At 39.0% G+C, this 20,666-nt stretch overlaps 1 protein-coding gene across 7 annotated transcripts in view; it reads left to right on the forward strand.

The window, feature by feature from the left end:
• Positions 1-20,666, forward strand: part of ROS1 (ROS proto-oncogene 1, receptor tyrosine kinase) — a 119,485-nt gene that overhangs the window by 64,571 nt on the left and 34,248 nt on the right. For 5 of the 7 annotated variants that reach the window (XM_070376378.1, XM_070376373.1, XM_070376374.1 and 2 more), the window contains 10 exons: positions 11-216; positions 1,270-1,553; positions 5,899-6,078; positions 7,931-8,133; positions 9,857-10,001; positions 10,872-11,104; positions 11,192-11,368; positions 15,408-15,576; positions 16,566-16,683; positions 19,669-19,859. In XM_070376378.1, coding sequence (XP_070232479.1) covers positions 11-216; positions 1,270-1,553; positions 5,899-6,078; positions 7,931-8,133; positions 9,857-10,001; positions 10,872-11,104; positions 11,192-11,368; positions 15,408-15,576; positions 16,566-16,683; positions 19,669-19,859 — 1,906 coding nt within the window. The remainder of the gene's footprint in view (positions 1-10; positions 217-1,269; positions 1,554-5,898; positions 6,079-7,930; positions 8,134-9,856; positions 10,002-10,871; positions 11,105-11,191; positions 11,369-15,407; positions 15,577-16,565; positions 16,684-19,668; positions 19,860-20,666) is intronic. The other 2 variants (XM_070376375.1, XM_070376377.1) reach the window with 1 other exon arrangement.

Consider the following 20,666-nt stretch of genomic DNA (forward strand, 5'->3'; position numbering starts at 1 on the left):
TGTTGTTAAGATTTTCAGAGATGCACTGGTTTTCAATATCACATTTATTACAATTGACTGGATTTCAAGGCACCTCTACTTTGTGCTGAAAGAATCACAGAACAGAATGCAAATATTTGATATGGATCTTGAGAACAAGGTGAAATATCCCAGGAAGCTGAAAGTTTGCAACAGAAATTCAACAATAACTTCTTTTTCTGTGTATCCTTTTTTAAGGTATGTGAAGTGTATCTGTTTCTATCGTGATGAAATAGACATAAACATATTTAATGTGATATCTTTGGTTTAATATCAGAGTCAATGATGGGACAATAAGATGCTTAATGTTCTTGATGTTAACTTACAGTAAGTAATTCTATGTATGAATAATGAGCCCATAACCACCAATATATAAAATTAATCCATACTGAGAACTACCAGCAGGAAACTGGAGTGTATTTTTAATCCAGTGAATTTAATAAATACCCCCAGTTGGTAAGGACGGGAAGGGGATTGAGACAGTGGTAGGAAATGAGCAGGAGATAGGCAGTTTGTTTTGCACAGTAAATGATATTCTGGGCTCATTTGTCTTTAATTAATGTCTTCATTAGATGAATTTTAAGACCTCCATTCAGCACCCGAAGGGAAGTTTTTCAGGCTGCTTATGTTTGTGCCATTACCATGGTTATAGTCTGTCTTGAAACTAGATTGGTAACTAGTATTAAGAAGTAGAAACAAACTTAAGAGAGGAATGGCGATGGTGTTGATGCAAAGTATGCAAATATATTTCATATTTAGAGCCTTTAACGAACCATTTAATACAATACCTAAGATCATTAAGGCTTCCCTGGTGACTCAGACGGTAAAGAATTCACCTGCAATTCAGAAGATACAGGTCCGATCCCTGGGAAGATCCCCTGGACGAGGGAATGGCTATTCACTGCAGTATTGTTGCCTGGAGAATTCCATGGATGGAGGAGCCTGATAGGCTACAGTCCATGGGGCCACAAAGAGTCGGACACAAATGAGGGACTAACACACACTTATAAGGCCATTATAGTCCAAGGCTTTTGTTGTAAACACATTTATTGAGAAATTGTTGGAAAATGCTACATACTGGACTTCATGTGACCTTTTCCATCAGAAAGTTTTTGAGCACTGAGACATGTCCTCTCTAGAGGTGGCATTTGTTCCCACAGTCATTAGAAATGATTTCTCTTCATTAGAAAGTGATATGTGTGATGGTAGGTTTAACTGATTAAATTGGAGGGTCTTTTTTTCCCCCAATAGTCGCCTATATTGGACAGAAGTTTTTGATTCTGGATCTCAGATGTTCTACTACAGTATTATCAACCAGACTGTGCACCGAATTCTGCAACCCCCAGTCATAAACCATCCAAACGGAAGCCAATGTTCTTGCAACGTGACTGAATCTGAGTTGAGTGGAGCAATGACTATTGACACCTCTGACCTAAAGAAACCACAGATATACTTTGTCAGAGGTCTAGAGATTTGGGCAACAGATCTAGAAGCATGTCAGTGTTGGCAAGTTATCATCCTGCCTGTTCCACTTGGTAAGACACTTGTGTGTATGTAGATCTTCACTGGCGATGGGAAACCTTCCTATCCCATTAAAAAGGGGTTACATTCAACATATACCCAAATGGATATATATATATATACACATACAAATAATAGAATGATGCTAAAGCTGAAACTCCAGTACTTTGGCCACCTCATGCGAAGAGTTGACTCATTGGAAAAGACTCTGATGCTGAGAGGGATTGGGGGCAGGAGGAGAAGGGGACGACAGAGGATGAGATGGCTGGATGGCATCACTGACTCGATGGACGTGAGTCTCAGTGAACTCCGGGAGTTGGTGATGGACAGGGAGGCCTGGCGTGCTGCGATTCATGAGGTCGCAAAGAGTCGGACATGACTGATCTGATCTGATCTTATCTGATGGTATTTCCTCCAAACCATGCCAAATGTTTTTGTGGTCTTCAAGTTGTGTTCAGGCAAATTGTACACAGGCATTCGCATGATTTTCTGGAGCGGTAGGAAACCTTTTTCTTCTTGTCATTTTACAGTTAACAGAACTATTAATACAACTTATTGAGCTCAATTACATATTCTAAACAGGTTACTAAATGCATTATTGCATTTGATCTTCAAAATACTTCAGTGAAGTAGATATTAATATATGCGTTTTACAGATAAGGAAACTGAGGCTGAGAAAGGTAATGTCACATGTCGGTAGGGTTACAATTAATACAGGAGCTGGTGTTTGAAACTGGGCTTAACTACAGCATCCCTGATCTTCCTACCAGTACTTCACTTCCATGTTGATGATCTCATTGCCTCCACATTTAGTGTGACTTGGTCAATATTTGACAGGTCTATTTGCTGAAATTCACAAGCTTATGGAGGAAATATTTTAAAGTCATTTGGTAGTCTCCTAATTAGGAGTACTTGTAAAATTTTAAAAAATACACTAAACATCCCCATATATTCTTAAGGCTCTAGTCCTCACCATCCAATATAGTAATCGCTCATCACATGTGGTGATTTAAGTTTAAATTAATTAAAATTAAATTCTAAATTTAATTCCTCAGCCATACTAGTCACATTTTAAATGTTCAAAACCCATTAAGTGGCTAATGGTTACTGTATTGGGCCTCATAGATATAAAATATTTCCATCACCAAAAGTGCTATTGGGCATTTTGAAACTGCAAATGTGTGTGTGTGTCTGTGTAGTATAACTGAATGTATGGTTTTGTTGACATGTCCCAGAGCATTCTAGAAACAATTGCAATGTACTTTCAGTGGGCTTCAGATTAGAGATAATGTTTTGAACTTCTCTTACTAGGAGGATAACTACTTCTGTTGAGTCTGTGACAAAAGATTCACAAAGACACTCACAAAGACTCACAAAGATATAAAGACTCCTTGGTCAAACTTTAATTCCTTTTTTTCGTCTGTGCCTCGTGACCTGCTGGACCTTAATTCCTGCACCAGGAGTCCAGCCAGTGCTTCATGCTGTAGAGCATGGAGTCCAGGGTCTTAACCACCAGACCACCAGGGAAGTCCCTGATTAAACTTCAGTTCCGCTCTTGTGAGGAGTGTGAATAAACTAAGCCTCACACTTGACCTAGCACGTCCATCCTTGCTGAGTCCAAGAAGCTTGCCAAATCAGTTTAGAGAGAATCCCTCCCACTCAGTATCTGACTCAATTCTTTATCCCCCACTGTTGATGTTCTTGGCTTGCCTTTAGCAAAAATCCTAGTGGGCCAGTTTAGCAGGAATTCCCCGCCCTGGCCCCTTGATGTTTCCCCTCCTTGTTGGCCACTGCTCCCAGTCATCATTGTTGTATTTGAATTGTGCACATCTCCCTCCCCATTGCAATATTACAACAGCCTTGATTAAAGTCTTCCTGACCATTTAAACAAGTGTCAGAATAACTTTCCTTATCATCTGATACACAAGAATTATCTAACGGGCCTTTATCTTATAGAACTAGTCAGTCTTTCATGAAGCCACAATTGAAAGCCATAATCCCAAAATTGGAAAATTAGAATGACTTTAGAGATCATTTAGCTGACATAATATTGGAAGGAATCTCCTTTACAAAAACAGCCTTGAGCTCTTGTTTATAAAGCATTTACTACCTTATAAAGAGATCTGTTTAATTTTTGTGCAATTCTAAATATTATATATTTTTCTTATGTTTAACCAAAGTTTTCTCCCATTCCTCTATTCACTGACCTGAATTCTGACCTTTAAATTTACAAAGAATAAGTCAGTCACTTTCCACATGATAGCCACTTAACTGTACAAACAGCTGTCATAGCCCATGCTAAGCAGTTCCTTTAGAGGAAAAAATTCAAGTATCTATAAATACTCCTTAGGCAGTGTGGCTTCTAGATCTTTCTTTGCCCTGGTCACCCTCCTGAGATTTTACTCTAGCTGCTTAATCCTCTTAAATGTTGCCCCATAATAACTCACTGAACTTTGAATGTGTTTTGGTCAGCGCAGAGGACCTCTGACTACCCAGGTCTTCTTTTTGCTGCAGCTGAAAGTGACATTAGGCCTTTGAGCTGCCTGCCATTTGAAGAACTCATGGCCTTCTTTATGTTTTAATGATTATTAAGCCAGATTTCTTTCATTCCTAATTTACAGACTTAATTTTAACCTTGAATTTAGGATGTTTTATTTGTTATTAAATGCTATTAAATTTCCATCCATTTCATGATTCTGCTGTGATATTTTTGATTGGTAAGCCAAACACTGAATGCACTAGCAACAGTATGATTCATGTAATATCTGCAAACTTGATAAATATGTTTGTTCTGCATTCATTCTCAATTATTGATAAAAATATTGAGCAAGGCATTGAGTCCTGAGCCTCTTCTCTTACCTCCCTTCAGTCAGTGTTGTTTGATGTGAAATGACACAGTTCAGTTCAGTCACTCAGTCGTGTCCCACTCTTTGCGACCCCATGAATCGCAGCACGCCAGGCTTCCCTGTCCATCACCAACTCCCGGAGTTCACTCAAACTCATGTTCATCAAGTCGGTGATGCCATCCAGCCATCTCATCCTCTGTCGTCCCCTTCTCCTCCTGCCCCCAATCCCTCCCAGCATCAGGGTCTTTTCCAATGAGTCAACTCTTTGCATGAGGTGGCCAAAATATTGGAGTTTCAGCTTCAGCATCAGTCCTTCCAATGAACACCCAGGACTGATCTCCTTTAGCATGGACTGGTTGGATCTCCTTGCAGTCCAAGGGTCTGTCAAGAGTCCTCTCCAACACCACAGTTCAAAAGCATCAATTCTTCGGCACTCAGCTTTCTTCACAGTCCAGCTCTCACATCCATACATGACCACTGGAAAAACAATAGCCTTGACTAGATGGACCTTTGTTGGCAAAGTAATATCTCTGCTTTTCAATATGTTATCTAGGTTGGTCATAACTTTCCTTCCAAGGAGTAAGCATCTTTTAATTTCATGGCTGCAGTCACCATCTGTAGTGATTTTGGAGCCCCCCAAAATAAAGTCTGACACTGTTTCCACTGTTTCCCCATGAAGTGATGGGACCAGATGCCATGATCTTCGTTTTCTGAATGTTGAGCTTTAAGCCAACTTTTTCACTCTCCACTTTCACTTTCATCAAGAGGCTTTTGAGTTCCTCTTCACTTTCTGCCATAAGGGTGGTGTCATCTGCATATCTGAGGTGATTGATATTTCTCCTGGCAATCTTGATTCCAGCTTGTGTTTCTTCCAGTCCAGCGTTTCTCATGATGTACTCTGCATAGAAGTTAAATAAGCAAGGTGACAATATACAGCCTTGACGTACTCCTTTTCCTATTTGGAACCAGTCTGTTGTTCCATGTCCAGTTCTAACTGTTACTTCCTGACCTGCATACAGGTTTCTCATGAGGCAGGTCAGGTGGTCTGGTATTCCCATCTCTTTCAGAATTTTCCACAGTTTCTTGTGATCGACACATTCAAAGGCTTTGGCATAGTCAATAAAGCAGAAATAGATGTTTTTCTGGAACTCTCTTGCTTTTTCGATGATCCACAAGTGAGTTTTAAATACTGGTTCTGTCCTTGGATAACTTTGTAGCCTTGAGGGGATTATTTCACCCCTCCAAGCCTCAGTTTCCTAATTACAAAATTAGACTAATAATAATAGTATTTGCTTTGATATGGCTTGATATGGCAAGTTGGCTTGATATGGCACTACGATGAGAAAATATCTGGAAAATGCTTAGGCTAAAAACTCAAAATAAAATTTTTTTATACTGAAATAATACTTTCAAAATTGATCAGAAAAAAGATTTCATATATTGCTTAGAGCAGAAAATGTCAGCTATGTATTGTGTTCTTTACGTTCTTTCTTTCACTTATGTTTTTCATCAGCAGGAAAAATGCTTGTTAGCTTGACTGTGGATGGAGAATTTCTATATTGGATCTCCAAAGTAGAGGACAGCACACAGATTTATCAAGCAAAGAAAAGCGATGGGGCCATCCTTTCCCAGGTGGAAGCCCCAAGGAGTAAACATATTTTGGTTTACAGTTCAGTTCTACAGCCTTTTCCAGGTAGGAAAGTCACATTTTTTTATAAGCTTGTTCTCCCAGTTTAGGGTCAGGAAAATCTCATAATGTCTCCTCCTCCAGGGCAGTCCTTCCGGCTCATCACTGTGCTCTCAGCATTGCTCCAAATGGTCAGGGTTTGGTGCACACAGCAATCGCTATTTGCCTGGGTCACAGTTTATCTCTATGTGTACTCGTGGCTTGGGCTGTGGCAGACCACTTTAGATGTGGGAAATCCTTGGCCTGTCAATCTCTCTGTTCTCTTTCTCTTCTCAATCACATAACTTCCCTTCTTTTTGTCTTGTGTCTCCCCTGATGGTATTTTAGACTTCCCAGTGGTGTCAGAAAGCTTTGCATTTAATTTCGGGTCTTTTTCAAGGTGAAGTGACTTATGTATTATAGTATTATATATGTCAACTATTTAACGTGTGTACATGTGTGCTACTATTTTTATTGTTTCCATCTTGCTTATTTCATGTGTCACTCATGAAGTTTTCTAGTGTTGTGCTCCTAAATCTATTTTCCCCACAAACCTTCTGGATTTTGTTTAATGCAATGACTTTTAGGAATGTATGTATCAAATTATCCAGGCTAGACCCACGAAGCGGAGAAGGCAGTGGCACCCCACTCCAGTGCTCTTGCCTGGAAAATCCCATGGATGGAGGAGCCTGGTAGGCTGCAGTCCATGGGGTTGCTAAGAGTCAGACACGACTGAGCGACTTCACTTTCATTTTTCACTTTCATGCATTGGAGAAGGAAATGGCAACCCACTCCAGTGTTCTTGCCTGGAGAATCCCAGGGATGGGGTTGCACAGAGTCGGACATGACTGAAGTGACTTAACGGCAGCAGTATCATATTATGGTGGAACTGACTATATTTCTTGCTGAGAGTCATAATAAAAAATGTTTGAAATATAAAAACCAACCAACCAAAAACAAAAACAGCATCACATAGCCTTATGGGTGACATTCAAACCTAAAGTGGTTTTCTCAAGTTCTCTCTTCCATTAAAGTCACAATGTCATTCTAAATTGAGTATCACTCCCTCTTAGAGACATTCAAAAATGAATAAAAGAAACTCTCCTTGCTTAAATGTATTCAGTTATAAAATATGTAAGTTATACAGTATGAAAAATGGGAGAATTCATAAATAAGCTGGATGTATATTTTGGTAAATAATTCATTAAGAGATTCAAAAGGCACGTGCAATATCTGGTTGAGGTTGAGCACACAGGCATATCTGTAGAATGAAAGTCCTAAAGGTGACACCAGTTTTCATCCTAGGAGTGCACTGAAAAATGTGATTGATAGAATACTCTCATTGCTTTCTTCAAATAAAAAAGGGTCCATTTTGCTACTGTCTAGGTACATAATTAGGGATTCCCTGGAGGCTCAGTGGTAAAGAATCTACCTGCAATGCAGGAGACCCAGGTTCGATCCCTGGGTTGGGAAGATCCCCTGGAGAAGGGCGTGGCAACCCACTCCAGTACTCTTGCCTGGAAAATCCCATGGACAGAGGAGTCTGGCGAGCTACAAGCCATAGGGTCGCGCAGTCGGACACATCTGAAGTGACTAAGCAGCAGCAGGTACATGATTAAGCGTACTTTAGCTCCATCTGCTGGAAATTGTAAGCAATTACCAGTTACTTTGCTCTTTCCCCCAGGCGTTTATCATCTTCAAAATACATGGGAAAAAAAAGTGTCTTCCTGTCCAGAATAACATTTCCAACACTCTAATATATCATACCTTATCAGTTAAATAAAAATGAAATGTGACATTATCCTTGATGTTAGATAAATCTGCTATTTCTCTCTTATCCATGTGTGTATATATTTAATCATTTTTATTATTATTTTAGATAGAGCATTTCTGTCTCTAGCTTCTGATATTGCAGAGCCAACTATACTTAACACCACTAACACCAGCCTCACAATCAGATTGCCACCTGCCCGGACAAAACTCACATGGGATGGCATCATCAGTCCCACTCCCACATACCTGGTTTATTACAAAGAAGTAATTGACATGAAGAACAGCTCTGAACTGAGAGAGAAAATGCTGGTAAGGCTGAAGCCAGTTGTCTTGTCTTTTCCCAAGGTGCCCTATTTTGATATAAAATCCTCAGCTGAAGTATTTTCTGCATAATGTTCTGAAATATGCTATTACTCTGATTTTTAGAGCTGAATCATCAAACCATTCTGGATTCTAGTCTCTTGCCTAGGAGTAAGTTAAGCTCTAAGGAAGTACATTAACTCTAACCAATGGTAGATTGCCTTATAGTAACCGTTCCCTGAGTGTCCTAAAAGAGCTGGGTTTGTTGGCTCTCTAATTTTATCTAATTATACGCAGAAATTGATAGAGACCTGTTTTTGTGGCCATCCCAACAGATTGAAGGGTAAGAAGTAAATTGGACAGAAAGAACATTATTGTGTACCTCGTGTATAGCTAGTATACAAATTGTACATTATATTTTTATTTTCTATATGTTGTGAAATGTGCGTTTAGGCAGGGACTACCTTTTTATCCAGGCTTCCCTGGTGGCTCAGAGTTTAAAGCATCTGGAGACCTGGGTTTGATCCCTGGGTTGGGAAGATCCCCTGGAGAAGGAAATGGCAACCCACTCCACTACTCTTGCCTGGAGAATCCCATGGACAGAGGAGCCTGGTGGGCTACAGTCCACAGGGTTGCAAAGAGTCCGACAAGACAGAGCGACTTCACTCACTCACTCACCTTTTTATCCATCATTGTATTCCTAGCATAATACTTGCCATTGTATAGGCATTTACTAGGTATTTCTTGAATGAATGAATGGACACAATTCATTCCATCACTGATCAATGATGGAACCCAGTGATTCCATCACCGATGTTCCAATTCCATGTGATGGAATCATGTATTTCTAGTATTTTTCTTTGTACTTATATTTTGATCAAGTCAAAAGGTGAAATTGACCATCATCTATTGGAGGTAACAAGCACTGTACTCTTTGACAGAAAGTACATCTGATTCTTGTTACTTCATTTGTCTATTTAAAAAAAATACATTATTTATTTTTGAATTTTGTCTATTTTAATCTTCTTTACACATTTCTAAAAGGAGTTGTTTCAGAGAGAGATTAATCATTTGGCTGACTAAGACTGGCATTGGCATTTCTCTTATTAGAGCTAATCTATCATTTTGGCTTCACAGTGATTAATAAGGATCAAAGGCAGTGAGTGGTTCTCAACCTTGATGGTTCACTGGAGTTTGTAAAGTCTCTGAGCACATGCTTCACCTAAGACTAATGTGATCAGATCTCTAGGGGTGGGACCCAGGCCTCAGTGTTTTCTTAGAGTTCCCCAGATGATTCCAAAGTATAACCAAAATTGAGAACCATTGGTTTAAGGAGAGCCTTTTCAGTTTCTTAAGTTTTATTTCTAAGAATGATTAGGTAACGTAGCTTACTGTATTAACGTATGTGTCACATTCTCACAATACCTTCCTGCTGAATTTCTAATGCAACGCTAATAAGACAGTTTTGTCCTCTGGGAATTTAACATCCTACATGAAATAATTAAGTCACAATTGACTGAGGGCTGCCAATCATTTGGCATTTATTCCTGGAAACATTAAACAACTCAGGTCTGGGCAGATTAGGACAATGAAGACCGTCAGTCATGATCCAAGATTTAAAAATAAATTAAAAAATATGAGTCTTTTCCTTTTTCTCTCTTTGATTAAATAATTTCTCCCCATTTGTACAAAAAATAAGAATAAGATATTGATTTTTTAAAATTAATTACAGGAATTTCAGGGGAGTATAGCCCTTATTGAAGGTTTACAACCATTTTCAACATATATGATACAGATAGCTGTAAAGAATTATTATTCAGATCCTTTGGAACAAATACCTCTGGGAAAAGAGATTTGGGGAAAAACTAAAAGTGGAGGTGAGTTATGGGCATGGTGTGGGTTTCTAGAGTGGGATTTTGCAATTAATGTGATGTGTGAGCTTATATTCGGTTTTTATCTGGATGTTAAGAAATCTTTCTTATGTGAGTTTTTTTAAACTTAGTAAGAAAAATGTGTTTGTAGAAGAATATTCTGATGACATCCTTACTCTCTAACACCAGAAGATGATGGATAACATTCCATCGAAATGAAAAGCAACTATATAGCAAAACATCATAACCAATTCTGTGTTACTGGAAACACATTCTTTGGTCTCACCACACAGTGTCACTCTCTTCCTGTATGTTTACAGACCTCTGTACACGTGGTGAGACCCAGGAAAGTCAAACTTTTTCTCTATGTGAATTTTAAAATTTTTGTTTATTTTTTAATTGAAGTTTTAATTTAGTTGCTTTACAGAATTTTGTTGTTTTCTGTCAAACCTCAACATGAATCAGCCATAGATCTATGTGAATTTTACCGAGGGCTACTGAGATACAAAGTCATGGAACCTCATTGCCTTAAAAAAATGGATTTAGAGTCTGAAAATGTGTTGTAAGAGGTGACGATTATGATGAGGAAATGCCATTTCTTTCACATGTCTCCGATGGCGTTCACAAAACTCACCAGCATTGGCCAGATCCTTGAGCTGGAGTCAGAGAATGATTTAGTCATTAGTCAAAAATAAGCGAGAGCCTTTCAGGCAGCCTGGTAGCTTACCGTTATATAAGAGGCTGGCTTTCCCTTGGAACATCTGTCATTCATTCTGCTCACATGATACGCTTATTCCTCAACCAAGACCCTATGACTTCTTTCCATCTTGCAATGCTGTTGCAACATCCTTTATTGTGCACTGCTATTTATTTCAGTACCAGAGGCAGTTTGGCTCATTAACACAACCGTGCAGTCAGACACCAGCCTCGTTATATCCTGGCGGGAATCTCACAAGCCAAATGGACCAAGAGAGTCCGTCCGCTATCAGGTGGCAATCTCTCATCTGGCTCCCATTCCAGAGATTCCACTAAGGCAAAGTGAATATCCAGATGGAAGTCTCTCTCTCCTCGTTACTAGACTGTCTGGTAGAAAACTCTATGTGTTAAAGGTACGGCCAGTGGATTGGGTACTTTAATTACCACTCTCGAGAGCAAGGTTCGAGAAAGGTTAAGCAATTGTTCTCTTTTACTAAAAGGTTCTGGCCTGCCATGCCGAGGAAATGTGGTGTGCGGAGAGTCACCCTGTCAGTGTGGAAACATTTGACTCGCCAGAGAAACCTTACGCCTTTCTTCCAGAGAACACTAGTTTGCAGTTACATTGGAAGGCTCCATCAAATGTTCACCCCATCAGATTTTGGTTTGAACTCCAAAAGGTACATCTCAACGTACGCTTTTAATGCAAATCTTTGTTTTATGCTACAGAATAAATCAAAAGGCTTTTTCCAAAAAATATCTTGAGGGCATTCACTTGTATTAAATGAGTGATATATTTGACAACATTCATTGGTTCAGATTTTCCAGGTGGATGTGGTAAGCTGTCTAGACTGATTTCTGATGGAAAAAATTCCCAGAGAGATTAATTTGCTCTTAAAAGGCTCCACATAAAAGAGTATAAATTACGGTTTACTGGTTTCATAATGTTTTACTTACTTTAGATGTTATCAGCATGGTTCTCTGGTTTGAAGTCCGTAGCAATTTGTTTTATTCTATGGAAAAAAAAATGGAAAAAACTGAACAAGCATAAACCTAAAATCTGTTTATAAATGTTCTTTCAACCATTTAAGGACTGTATAGCAACAGGAAAGAAGTAAGTGATAAACTAGTTTATTGTAAAGTAGTTGGATCTTGGCTTGAAAACTTTAAATAGTTCTTCATTCAAAAATCTTCATGCATTAACCAATGTAAAGAGATCCACTGAATTTAAGCATCAATTAATCTAATTAATTCACTTCTAAGGAAAATCTACACTGATTTTTATACTGACATACTTAATAGATTATTGAGTTTTTATAATTGTGACATTGCATTTTTCACTACTATATATTTGTGTGTCCATGTTTATAAAGACTGGTTAGGAGTGTTTTGTAAAAACAAATCAATATGGTCATGACTTCATTTTTTTTAAAAATGAAGTTGCTCCCCAGAGGTTTTAAAATTTTACTATATAAAATATTTTTTAGAGTCTTGTACTTTTAGAATCTTTGTACTTTTAGATAAAAACTATGAAAAATAAGCAACAGCAGTGATAAGTTGCTCTAAGTATTAAGTTGATAAGACCAAGACCATAGTTTAATTTGATTTTTTCCATTGAGCATGTTTATGATGATTTGCTACCTATTTAGAAAATAGTCATTTCATAAAAATTCAGTTTTAAATTGGAGAAATTGAAGGATCATCTTTTTGGGGGACATCTATTTAAGTAAGAGACATTACTTTGCCAACAAAGGTCTGTCTAGTCAAGGCTATAGTTTTTTCAGTGGTCATGTATGGATGTGAGAGTTGGACTGGGAAGAAAGCTGAGCGCCAAAGAATTGATGCCTTTGAACTGTGGTGTTGGAGAAGACTCATGAGAGTCCCTTGGACTGCAGGGAGATCCAACCAGTCCATTCTGAAGGAGATCAGTCCTGGGTGTTCTTTGGAAGGACTGATGCGAAAGCTGAAACTCCAATACTTTGGCCACCTCATGAGAAGAGTTGACTCATTGGAAAAATCTTGATGCTGGGACGGATTGGGGGCAGGAGGAGAAGGGGATGACAGAGGATGAGATGGCTGGATGGCATCACCGACTTGATGGACATGAGTTTAAGTGAACTCCAGGAGTTGGTGATGGACAGGGAGGCCTGGCGTGCTGTGATTCATGGAGACGCAGAGTCAGACACGACTGAGCGACTGAACTGCACTGAACTGAATGCGGTTCAGCTTGAAGTCAAGGGGAGGGATGTAAAGTTCATTTCCCATATCAAAGGTGTGAACTGAGGAAGGACCTTAGAGGTGATTCCAGCCTCTCGTGTTACTGATGAGAGGCTAGACACTCAGGCAGGTGGCCCAATGAGTCAGAATCACAGCTGGGCAGGGGAGGACCCTCTGCCTCATTGCTGACTCATCGGTACAGAGGCTTTCCTTAGTCCCTCTGCAGAAGGAACATGAGTCATCACCACCCACCCCACTTCTTAAAGTTTAGGAGAGGGGCAGCAGACAGGGGCCACCTGGTTCTGTCCTCATGAGTTTCATATGATGCTTTTGTGTCAAGACCTCCTCTACCCTTGCTCAGAACAGGTTTTTAGATAGACCGCTTGAGAAACCATGAAGCTGAAAATGTAAGATGGTAACTTCTACGTGCATGATCACCTACAAGTACTAATGTAGAAGGCTGTGTTCTGAGAGGGTTGGTGATGCCATCTAGTTGGAAGGTCTATTTCTTTTGAGCAAGTTGAACCTACCTTATCATGATAGGAAGTTAGAAATAGTCTTGTAACTCCACACCGAAACTCTGAGGGGTGAGTGGCAAAGGTGAATATGCATATTTTAATTAATCTTTTTTGTTCCTTTCCACCTCCGCCCTTCTCCTTTCTGAAAAAGGAGAAAAAGATAAACTTCCAGTCTTCATCTTTTCCTTACATGGAAAAATGAGAGTCTTAGAGCACAAGGGCTAACCTTTTATCTTGGTCTTTAGATTTCATAGATTCTTTATTATAATAATGCACAGAAAAAGAACACATTCAATTTAAGATTGAGGAGAAATAAATAATTTTGCTTTGGTAAATTTTTTTCATGAAAATTCATTAAAATTGTCTTTTTTTAGCTGTCCAGGGGAATCCCTACCAGAACTGGACATTTCCGAAGTTTCTGTCTCTGAGACATAGTCTGCACCATTTCCCTCACACCCTTGCTCAATAATTTGGAAATCCTCTCTGGTAGCCTTCCCCCCTGCACTTGTTGGCCTATGATGAATGAAGATCCCAACTCCCTTGAGATTTACTGGGGTAGCCCATGGCATCTCTACAAGTTAGTGATCCGCCCAGAACATGAATTGCTGTGGTGAGGTCAATACTCTACAGTTTTCCAGCAAAACCCTTGGCCAAATATCTCCCTGACATTCCAAGGAGTTCTTATGATTTCTGAGTGGTGTGGGATATTGGGCCATCTAGACTACTCACTGAAGGAGGCATTAAGGAGGCAGGACCAAAAAGGGCTAAAATTTTTCAGCCAGGACTCAACATCTCCCTTCCTCCTTCCCCCTCACCCCCTCAGAAGGTTCAGAATAAATATTATTCTGCATCTGCATTATTTCATTAGGCTATATGAATCAGTGAGACTGAGACATTTAGGAGTTTAACAGGAAATGTCTCTGACATCAGCATTTCTGGTTTTTCTTTTCGTTCCTTCTGTTCCTCTTTCTTTCTGTAATAAGGTGATCTACTTCCTGAAGGGGCTATACTGAATTATTTCTAACTGAATAGAAAACTAATATAAAGTGCCCATCCAATGAAATGGCATGACCTTGTGAATGCTAAATGAAAAAGGAGATGTAAAGTAAGGTTTATTTATGGAAACTGATCTTCTTAGGAAACTGTACTGGGGAAAATACATGAAGAACCCTTGACAGAATGCCGTATCCTCTGTCTTCTCCTATTTGTGTGTTGAAAAAAGTCATTGTTTTCATATAAGATATTAAGGATCTTGTATCTTATTTAAAATACACAGATATTTAAAAACACACAGATTCTTTAAAAGCAGTGCTTCAGAGAAAGAATTTTAATATAGCTATAATTACAGACCCAGTGAAATGAAAGTAACATTTCCTATATTTAACTTCTAACCTTGCTACTTAGTGATTGAGTGACAATAGGCAAAGATTTCCTTCTTTTAGGGAACTAGGCTTCCTATGTAGAAAAATAAGGAATGTTGCTTAGATGCCTGAAGAGGGTGTGGGGAGGAAAAATTAAATGTTTTCACTTATAAGTCACTGTGGACTTCTTCAGAATGTGAAATATTGTGAAAATATTACTACTTTGAAATCAGCAAATGTGTGCACTTGAAAATATCACAGTTTTAATCCATCATTTCCCTTCAGCTATGAATTTGCATCCTCAGCCATCCTGATTTGATAAAGAAGCCTATGATTAGGGATACCGAGAAGCCAAATAATCCTCCCGATGATAAACAGTCAGAGGTGCACATCTCACCTTGGACTTATCCTCGGGACCATTGTTCAAGTAACTTACAGCTTGTCATAAAAAATAAAATTGCTGTTGGTGGAAGGGAATACTATCTGGGACCTTGCAATAATAAAGAAGTTCTTATTTTAGTATAAACTTTAAGCTTTAATGCTTGCTATAGGCTTTTGAATTTCTATGTTTAAGAAGTTTTTCTTAAAGAAACAAAAATGTTAATTGAGACTTCTTTTCCTAGTGGAAGCACAGTGAGTTTTACCATGTTAAAGCTTCGTGCAGCCAAGGTCCTGCTTATGTCTGTAACATCACAGACCTACAGCCTTACGCGTACTATAATGTCCGAGCAGTGGTGGTGTACAGGACAGGAGCAAACAGCACCTCGCTTCCGGGAAGTTTTAAGACTAAAGGTGAGTACTAACATAGTCAACACTTGGGAAACTCTGGACATTTCTCAATTCTTTTCTCATCGCTTAATTTACTAATCCTAGAGGTTGAGATTTTTCTTAAAAGAGTAAATGACTATCTTTAGAGACTGACTGAAGAAATTGAGAAGGGGTAGGGGTTTCTTACAGGCAGTAATGAGATAATACTCATCTGGTTTTGCAGGATCCTAAACTGGGAAAAATTATTTCACCTTTCATTATTCTGATTTTCTGTCTAGCTATGATATTTTGTAGTAAGAAGTAAATGAAAACAGTGTCACTGGGTGTTCAAATATTTATGTATAGACTACTACAACCAGATGTTAAAAATAAAAAATCTAACAAGTATATTAAATTAACCAGTGTTTTAACAGCTATACCATAACTCCAAGTTGATCCCTGTAAGAATCAGTGGAAAATGCTCCAAATCTTACAATCATCTTTTTTACTTGCATCACTTATTTTGTGTCAGGCTAAGATCTATTGTTGCTGCTGCTAAGTCACTTCAGTCGTGTCTGACTCTGTGCAACCCCATAGACGGCAGCCCACTAGGCTCCCCCATCCCCGGGATTCTCCAGGCAAGAACACTGGAGTGGGTTGCCATTTCCTTCTCCAATGCATGAAAGTGGAAAGTGAAAGTGAAGTCGCTCAGTCGTGTCCGACTCTTCACGACCCCATGGACTGCAGCCTACCAGGCTCCTCCATCCATGGGATTTTCCAGGCAAGAGTACTGGAGTGGGGTGCCATCACCTTCTCCGAAGATCTATTGTTACTCCTATCATAAATCTATCTAATCCGTCACTAATAAAAATCTTCACGTACTCACTTAAACATATGCACTCATATGAACATATTTCTGAATATTTCTTTAATGTATTTGGCTTTTCTCTTAATAAATGTTGTCTATAGAAAGATGTTATGCAGAATATTTTATACTTCTAACATATCAATCAAATTTTCTTTTGTTTCCAAAGCTGGACTCCCAAGTAAACCAGGGATTCCAAAATTATTAGAAGGGAGTAAAAATTCAATACAGTGGGAAAAATCTGATGATAATGGAAGCAGACTTATGTACTATATCCTTGAAATCAGGTATGTCTGTTTACAAAAGTGCTTTGTAAATTACAAAGACCTAAGCAGTTGATTGTAAGGTATTATTAGGTCAAAATTAACAATATTTATGAATGTGTATTTATAAGTAAACATAAGGGATCTTTAGTTTAAGGGCCTTGCATGCCTCATTACATTCTTTGCACAATTCCTAGTGGTCAGCCTTGGCATTCAGTTACAAGGCAGATAGTCATTCTTCTCAGAAATCTGCAACAGCTTGTCAGTGGAAACAACTCAGTCTTTTGAGCATGCACCTAATATTTACTTGATATCGATTCTGTTTAAGAAGCTAAATTGATGTTTGATGTTAGATGATGGTATGTATATAAATTTCTGAGACTTATTTGTTTTAGAAAGATGAATAAGATCTAGTGAGAACTGACAATGAGCTGGTATATTTCAGAAGGTAAAGTCAAGTCAAGACCTGAAATGGTCTGTTGTGTACAGGCAACCCAGGATTCTCTCTCCATTTTCAAGGTTACAGTTTGTAGTGTGTTCCCAGGGACTAAAATTGTGCCTTCGATGAAAACCTGATGAACATATGCAACCTCAGATCCGGCCAGTATGGGGAGCTCTGTGAATCATAACTGGCTCAGATGAGCTGATTACGTGCCAGCTTGAGGAGAGAATTCCAAATTCCACAGACACTCCCCTCACGGGACTATGAAACCATCTTTTAAGAAGCTCCAAGGACAAAAGTCACTTCCATAATTATAGTCCTGGCAACTTGAGCTTTAGATCTATTTTTGCTTCATCTTGCTCTGGCATTCCCATAACCTTAAAAAAATTTCCTGCTCACACTAGAGAATTATGTTTGCTTATTTCTAACTGAAAACTTCTTGAAATGTCTGGTACTTTTTAAAAACAAAATGCAGAGTGAAGTACATTCTGACCTGTAGAACTGTCTTGGTGGTCTATGACTGTAGTTATGTTCACCAACCAGGCCACACCATAGCCTTGCTAAGAGCACTGCAGTGTATTCCCCTAAGTAACATGTTTAGTGCATAGCTCCGTAAATACTCTGCATTTCCTTGCCCCCACGTCTCTACTCTCAGGAGAGGGACTGTAGAATAATATAAAGTGTCATCTATCTCAGAAGATCTCATAGTATCTCAGAGTAACTTCTTCGGTCAGGACATTTGTGTGTGTTTGCTCATGGTGTACTGGTGGTCTTAGTGCAAAGTGCATGCACTTGGGAGCTGAGTAGATTGCATGAGTTTCCCAGGGCAGCCAGAACAAAGTACCACCAACTAGGTGGCTTAAAACAACAGATATATATTCTCTCACAGTTCTGGAGACTGGAAGTCTCAAGTCAAGGTCTTGGCAGGATGGATTCTAGGGAAGCATCCTTCCTTGCCTCTTCTCAGCTTTCGGTGATGGGCCACAATCCTTGGCTTTCCTTGGTTTGTACATGCATCGCTCCAGTCTGGCTCTGTGATCTCATGTGTTCTCCTTGTGTGTGTCTCTTCTTAAGAGGGCACTGGTCATTGGATTTAGGGCCCACCCTAAACTAGGACCATCTCATCTTGGCTTAATTACATCGGAAAAGACTCTGTTTCCAAGCAAGGTCACATTCACAAGGTCTGGGTGGCATGAATTTTGAGGGGGATTAGCCAACCCAGTACATAGACTATATAAAATCCTTGCTCTATTTCTTTTTTGAACTTGAGCTTTCTCATCTGTAAAACGAGATGATGATATCTACCTCTTCAGGTTGTTGTGAAGATTCAGTGAAATGATACAGCATAGGAAAAGCCCCTATATGATGTGTTGTAAATAGAAGGTACTCAACCAGTATAAAAAGTCTTCCTTCTCTTCCTTAGTGGCCAATGTCTGTGAAGAGCCACTTTATACGTTTAAAAAATGTATTTATTTTTAACTGAAGGATAATTGTTTTACCACTTTATACATGTTTAAAGGTCTTTCTTTTGGATCAGAGTTGTTTGGGTTGAAAATTGAAATTGCCAGTTCCCAACATGAGGCTTCACACGATGCAGGAGAAACACTGTCCCACAGCTTTACTTAGGATGGTCCCAAGGACACTTAGCTGCTGGTCACAGTTGTAACCATCGCTGCTGTCTTGGTCCTCCTGATGTCCTAGCTCATCCTCTGTCCCTTGGAGGCTCAGCTCTTGCTGTCCTTGGTACTCTTTCAGGACACTCATTCAGTTAGTGGGAGCAGAACTGGCTTCCATTATTTATCTTCAAGCTGACTGTGGGTTGGTACCATGCCCTAAAACTGCTGTGGTCTGAAAAGTTTTAGACCTTCTCAGACTTGAAAAGGTCATTGTCAGAAAAGACATAATGGGAAGGCCTTGAGCTTACCTTCAGTCTATGATTCTGTTAAAAGTCATTTTAGTATGTCTTTTGAACCCAGCTCTGTTCTCTTCCCATGTTTCATTAGGGAGAGTAATGAGGACTGATACTGAGGTAGGGTGTAGGCTAATTGGAAGCAATGAGGCTCGGAATCTCAGATACAATGATAATTTTGGTAGCCGAACTATTTTATTTTCTTTTTCAATTTTATGTTCTGTATTTTATCCAGATATGGTATCAGTAAATGATAGGTAGCATAAGAGACTGAAAATTAAGAAAAATTAAAAAATTTCCAGTTAAAAAGTATGAAATCATTGTCTTATGTGTTTGGAGTTCTGAAGAAAGTTTGCACGCTCCAGTAGTAAGAAGAGGCTCTTCAGCTGTCTCTCAGCCATTGATTATTCGTCATTTTCCAGATGGGCTGAGTTGGTTGGCTCCAGGCATTGCTGGGATGACTTTATAAGACTCTGCTATGTTCTGTAGCCAAACCATGTGAGAGGAATGAGATCAAGGGCAAAGTGTGCAACAGGAGACGCTCTGGAGTTCTGTCATTAAAATGATATATGAGCATCTAGAAATAACACATATATTGTCTTGTATATTTCCTGTATTTATGATTCTGCTCTTTTTTTTTTTTTTTTTTTTTTTGCAGAAAGAGCACTTCAAATGATTCAAGGAACCAGAATTTAACATGGAAGATGGCATTTAATGGCTCATGTAATAGCATTTGCACATGGAAGTCCAAAAACCTGAAAGGAACATTTCAGTTCAGAGTAGCAGCTGTAAATCATCTGGGGTTTGGTGAATATAGTGGAATCAGTGAGGATATTACATTAGTTGGAGGTATGTTACCATGTCTGTCTACATACTAACTTATTACACAAGGATTCAGAGATAAAGATAAATGTATTCTCAGCATTAGCAGTAATTGAGTGACTATATAACTTCACCAAACTACCATAGAAACTATTGAACTATTCATTTTATGTGATGAGAGCTTCCTGAAACATCAATATCAACATGTCCTTTTTCTCCTCAGTAACCATCAGCTGATCTCTAATGCCTACTGCATGAAGTCCATGCTCCTAGATGGACTTCCAAGGTTGTTCGCAGTCTGGTTTTTATCCAGCCTTATTTTCTGTTCCTGGTTCTCTCATCTGCTACACAACACACCTGAAACTCAACTTTGTCTCTTCCCCAATATCTACATCTTCCACTGGGTAGCCTATTTTTGTTTATAATGCATCGTCTTTCTGATCACATAGGTTAGAAATCTCAGTACCATGTTTGATTTTCCCCTCTATTCAGTCACCAAGTTCTGTTGACTTTATTATCTTGATTTCTATCTACTAAGTTCCCTTCTTTCTGTTTCTACTTTGGTTTTCCTAACTTAAGCTACCACTTCTTGCCCATGCTCTTGGCTTAACCCCACTCCTGACAGCTAATCCAGCTGAAGCACAAGCTGGATCACTACACCGCTCTCTGAAAATCTTGAAATGGCTCTCCATTCACTGCCTTCAGAAGCTAGTACAAACTTTTCTGTGGCATTTAAGGCCTTCCACGATTTGCCCTTCGATTGTGGTTCCTCTTTCCCAATATTTATCCTTACGGCTATAGCCATACCAAACTGGTAAACAAACAAACAAACAA

The sequence above is a fragment of the Bos mutus genome, chromosome 9 (assembly GCF_027580195.1).
Source record: "Bos mutus isolate GX-2022 chromosome 9, NWIPB_WYAK_1.1, whole genome shotgun sequence".
NCBI classification, from domain to species: domain Eukaryota; kingdom Metazoa; phylum Chordata; class Mammalia; order Artiodactyla; family Bovidae; genus Bos; species Bos mutus.